At 41.0% G+C, this 5,705-nt stretch overlaps 1 protein-coding gene across 1 annotated transcript; it reads left to right on the forward strand.

Moving 5' to 3' along the window:
* Positions 1-4,646: 4,646 nt before the first annotated feature.
* LOC133029218 (uncharacterized) lies at positions 4,647-5,705 on the forward strand. The gene has a single exon (XM_061101705.1). The coding sequence runs from the start codon at positions 4,708-4,710 to the stop codon at positions 5,191-5,193; it is 486 nt and encodes a 161-aa protein (XP_060957688.1). The 5' UTR covers positions 4,647-4,707; the 3' UTR covers positions 5,194-5,705.

Raw genomic sequence — 5,705 nt, forward strand, 5'->3', positions numbered from 1 at the left:
AATAAGTTGATAATCATTTTCTTTCAATTATTGTTTTGATCACTTTCTTGCTGAGTCTCTGTGACTCACTGGTGCTTTATGGTGCAGGTAAAGGAAAGGCTAAAGTCGAGCAACCATGAGTTTATGGTCGCAGCAGCAATGTACATACCAACCGTAGGCAGCCCAGTTTACAGGATGCTCTATTTTGATTGTATTTTGGAAAATATAAAGCTTATGTTGTAAAATACTTTGAAACCAGTTTGTAAATATTTTGAAAACAGGGGGACCCCATAAATCATGTTACTTATCTTTTGTTAAACAATTTAAAGGTTGAGTTTTAACTATCAAAAATTTAATTACCCACACTTTTAGTATAATTACATCTTATATAATTATTGGTATTTTAAATAAAGTGCACACACGTGGCGTCCCTGTTGGACAGGGCGTTACAACATGGTATCAGAGCGCCAAGGTTTTTAGATCCCGAAGGCGGTTTGATATGTACATTGGCTGCAAGGACCTGATCGACTCATGGTTTAGTAAGCTTTAAGTTAAAAGATAGCTTGTTAATTTTCTGATTACCTGATTATTTGAATTATGTTGATATCAGAATGTTGTGGGAAGGATTAATACTTATCAGTATTGTTAATACTTGGAATGTGATCGCAGGTGTATAGTTATGCACCCAAGGCGGACTGGTAGGGGTGCCCGCGAGCTAGCTGGGCTCGGGGCTGCCGGGGAGGGTGAGAACCCTTTACCACCACCTAATTGGGAAGAGTTATATGCTGCTATGCAAGAAACTATTCGGCAGCAGGGTGAGCAAATCAGAGAATTAAGAGAGCAGCGAGCTCAGCCTGCTCTAAATCTTAATCCTGATCCTCCGGCACCTCTAGTAGTGCCACCGGATGCAGGGAATCGTTTGGAACCATTATATGAGCGGTTCAGGAAGCAGAATCCGCCAGTGTTTGAGGGTGGTGCTGATCCACTCAAGGCGGAGCAATGGATGAGTATGATAACATCCATTTTTGATTTTATGCGAGTTGAAGATAATGACCGAGTCAGGTGTGCTACCTATATGCTACGGGATGATGCCCGTATTTGGTGGGAGATTGTATCTCAGGGCCATGATCTGAATAATATGACCTGGGAAACTTTTCGGGCCTTATTTTATGAGAAGTATTATAATGAATCTATTAAGGCAGCAAAGGCAGAAGAGTTTATACGGTTAACTCAGGGTAGTATGACTGTGACAGAGTATGCTACTAAGTTTGATCGACTGGCAAAGTTTGCCTCAGATGAGGTGGCTACTGAAGCTGCTAGAAAAGCAAAGTTTATACGGGGGATGGATGAACACATCGCCCGGGATGTGATTGTTGCTTCTAAACAACCGGGGGTTGCCCGAACTTATGCCCAGAGAGTTGAGTTGGCTTTAGTTTCTGAGGGTGCAGAGGCTCAGATACGAAAGAAAAATATTGCCAGAAGAGATTCATGGAAGCAAACGGCGAGTCTTGGTTCGGGTAGGGGTACTGATCTTGGTGACCGCAAGAAAAGACCTAGTGAATTATCAGCGGTAGGCCCAAACAAAAGATTCCAGGGTAACCAAGGTTTCCGTCGTAGTGGAAACGAAAACTGGCGGACTTTTCCTGAATGTCCGAGGTGTAAAAGGCATCACCTGGGCGAGTGTCAGGCTAGGGCCTGTTTCCACTGTGGAATGGTGGGTCACATGAAGAGAAATTGTCCACAATTGCTACGGCTAGAGCAAAAGAAGGATGATACACCCGCTCCTGCTCGAGTGTTTGCCCTGACTCAAGCCGAGGCCGATGGCCGGTCCTTCTACCGTGACAGTCGGCTTTCGTTCTTGGTACTTTATTGATCGTGTTAATTGATTCTGGTGCGACACATTCTTATATTTCAAGTAGAATAATTGAGCAGCTGAATAAACCTAGTGATGTGCTTTCTAGAGGTTTTGGAACCTTGTTGCCTACTGGGGAGTTGGTTATCTCCAGCAGGTGGGTTCGATCCCTTCCAGTGTTTGTGGAAGGAAGAGAGTTATCAGTTGATGCCGATAGAATTAAATGCGGAGGATTTTGATGTTATTTTGGGGATGGATTGGCTTGCTAAATACAACGCCACCATTGATTGTAAAAGAAAGATGGTAACTTTTCAGCCTGAGGGCGAGGACCCTTTTGTATTTGTGGGTAAGATGCAAGGATCTCGGATTCCCTTAATTTCAGCCCTTAAGGCAAGGGATTTGTTGTGTGAGGGGTGCATTGGTTTCTTGGCAAGTGTTGTGGACATTTCCAGGGAACCACTAGCGGGACCGGAGCATGTCCCAGTGGTTCGAGAATTTCTGGATGTGTTCCCAGAAGAGTTACCAGGGTTGCCACCAAAACGTGAAATTGATTTTGAGATTGATTTAATACCGTGAGCCGAGCCCGTATCGAAAGCTCCCTACAGGATGGCACTGCGGAAGTGAAAGACTTAAAAGTTCAGTTACAGGGAATGATGGATTTAAAATTTACTAGACCTAGCACTTCACCTTGGGGTGCACCAGTTTTGTTTGTGAAAAAGAAAGATGGAACGTTAAGAATGTGTATAGATTATCAGGAGTTAAACAAATTAACAGTGAAGAACAAGTACCCTCTGCCAAGAATAGATGATTTATTTGATCAGTTGCAGGGTAAAACTGTCTTTTCTAAAATTGATCTTCGATCTGGTTATCACCAACTGAGGATTCGAGAGGAGGATATTCCCAAGACAGCTTTTCGGACCCGGTATGGTCATTATGAATTCCTGGTAATGTCCTTCGGATTAACAAATCCCCCGACAGCATTTATGGACTTGATGAACCGAGTGTTCAAAGATTTTCTGGATGATTTTGTTATTGTCTTTATCGATGATATTCTAATTTATTCAGACTCGGAAGAGACTCACGAAAGACATCTTCGAATGGTATTACAACGTCTCAGGGAGCATAAGTTGTATGCCAAGTTTAAGAAATGTGAATTTTGGTTACCTCAGGTGAGTTTCTTGGGGCATGTGGTGAGTAAAGATAATATTTTAGTGGATCCAGTAAAGATTGAAGCAGTGCGTGACTGGCCTCGACCTAAGTCAGCAACTGAAGTTAGAAGTTTCCTGGGGTTAGCAGGGTATTACCGGAGATTTGTTGAGGGCTTTGCAAAGATTTCTACGCCTTTAACTGAGTTGACCCGAAAGAATTGTAAGTTTGTTTGGACTGACAAGTGTGAAGGTAGTTTCCAGGAATTGAAGCAAAGGTTGATTACCGCTCCTGTGCTAACCTTACCAAAAGGTGATGAAAAGTTTGTGATTTATTGTGATGCATCCAAACAAGGGTTAGGTTGTGTTCTTATGCAGTCAGGGAAAGTGATTGCTTATGCATCCAGGCAATTGAAGGAGTATGAACAACGATATCCTACCCATGATATTGAATTGGCAGCGGTTGTCTTTGCACTAAAAGTTTGGCGTCACTATCTATACGGTGAGAAGTGTGAAATTTATACAGATCACAAAAGCCTCAAGTACTTTTTCACTCAGAAGGATTTACATATGAGGCAACGACGATGGTTAGAATTGGTCAAAGATTATGACTGCGAGATTCTCTACCACCCTGGTAAAGCAAATGTTGTAGCGGATGCTCTAAGTCGGAAAGGACCAGGGCAAGTTCGTGAACTAAAAGAAATCTCAGCAAAGTTGGCTGAGGATATGACGAGAGCAGGAATTGAATTTGTAATTGGAAAACTTGCTAATATCACCATACAATCTAATTTATTGGAAAGAATTAGAGTAGCCCAACAAGGTGACCTTGAGCTACAGGGACATAAGGAGAAGTTAGAGGCTGGATTCGCAAGAGACTTTTCATGCTTATCTGATGGGTTGTTGCGATACAAAAACAGAATTTGTGTACCGGTTGATAAAGAAATCAGGCAAGAGATTCTTGATGAATCTCATACTACACCGTACTCCTTACACCCGGGAACAACCAAGATGTATCATGATGTAAAAGCTTTATATTGGTGGCCGGGTATGAAGAGGGATATTGTAGAATATGTGTCAAAATGCTTAACTTGTCAACAAATTAAAGCAGAACATCAAAGGCCGGCAGGTTTGCTTCAACCTCTAAAGATTCCTGAATGGAAATGGGAAGACATCACCATGGATTTTGTGGTAGGTTTGCCCAGAACAGTAGGGTATTATGATTCTATTTGGGTGATAGTGGATCGATATACGAAGTCTGCTCACTTTCTCCCGGTGAGGACAACGTATATAGTGGATCAATATGCTGATTTGTATATCAAGGAGATAGTTCGACTTCATGGTGCCCCAAAGTCGATAGTTTCAGATAGAGATCCAAAATTTACATCCAAATTCTGGGAAAGTTTACAGCAAGCAATGGGTACTAAGTTGAAATTCGGTCTGGCTTTTCATCCTCAAACCGATGGTCAATCTGAAAGGACTATCCAGATACTTGAGGATATGTTGAGGGCATGTGTAATGGACTTTGAAGGTTCTTGGAACAAGTACCTACCTCTGATTGAGTTTTCTTATAACAATAGTTATCAGAGTACCATTGGCATGGCTCCGTATGAGATGCTTTATGGAAGGAAATGTCGATCACCTGTTCACTGGGATGAGGCTGGTGAACGTAGGTACCTTGGACCTGAAGCTGTTCAAAGAACGAGCGAGGCTATTGAAAAGATTCGAGCTCGTATGCTTGCTTCCCAAAGTAGACAGAAAAGCTACGCAGATCCAAAGCGTAGAGATGTTGAATTCCAAGTTGGGGATTTTGTTTTTCTTCGGGTGTCCCCAATGAAAGGAATTCGAAGGTTCGGGAAGAAAGGAAAGTTGAGTCCCAGATTTATTGGTCCATTTGAGATTCTTGAGAAAGTAGGTCAGGTAGCTTATCGGTTGGCTCTACCTCCTGCTTTATCTGGGGTTCATAACGTGTTTCATGTCTCGATGCTTCGGAAATATGTATCTGACACAACTCATATTTTAAGTTATGAAGACATCGAGCTCCAAACCGACCTGTCGTATGAAGAACAACCAGTACAGATCTTAGACAGGAAAGAAAAGGTGTTGCGAAACAAGACTATTCCACTAGTCAAAGTGTTGTGGCGGAACAACAAAGTTGAAGAAGCGACTTGGGAATTAGAGTCGCAGATGCGGGAACTGTATCCCGAGCTTTTCAGGTAAATTTCGAGGACGAAATTCCTATAAGTGGGGGATAGTTGTAATATCCCAGAAAATAAATAATATTTAAATGGACATATTTTATTAAATATGTAATTACTTGGAAAATGAAGTAGGATTATGATCTTACTTAGGTAAATTGTGGAGAAATTATTTAATGAAATACGTTATTTTTGGGCCCCGACAATTGTGGAATTTTAGCTATGTGGTTAGCAATGTCACGACATTAAATGAAAGAATTATTTTGAGAATATCCCGGATTAAGTTAGAATTTTATTAGAATGTCGGATTGGGGAATTAGTAAAATTACCAAAATGCCCCTAGGTTATAATTTTAGTTTAAGTTTTTTTTAAGGGTAAAATAGTCATTTTTTTTTTATGTTTGACTTTTTGACCTTTGATTCTTAGTGGCTGATTGTTTTTTTTAAAAAAAAAAAAGAAAAGAAAACCTTTATTTAAATAACTTCCTTCCAAGGCAAGAAATCATTTTTTTCAAAGAAAAATCACAACTTCAAG

The sequence above is a fragment of the Cannabis sativa genome, chromosome 7 (assembly GCF_029168945.1).
Source record: "Cannabis sativa cultivar Pink pepper isolate KNU-18-1 chromosome 7, ASM2916894v1, whole genome shotgun sequence".
Classification (NCBI taxonomy): domain Eukaryota; kingdom Viridiplantae; phylum Streptophyta; class Magnoliopsida; order Rosales; family Cannabaceae; genus Cannabis; species Cannabis sativa.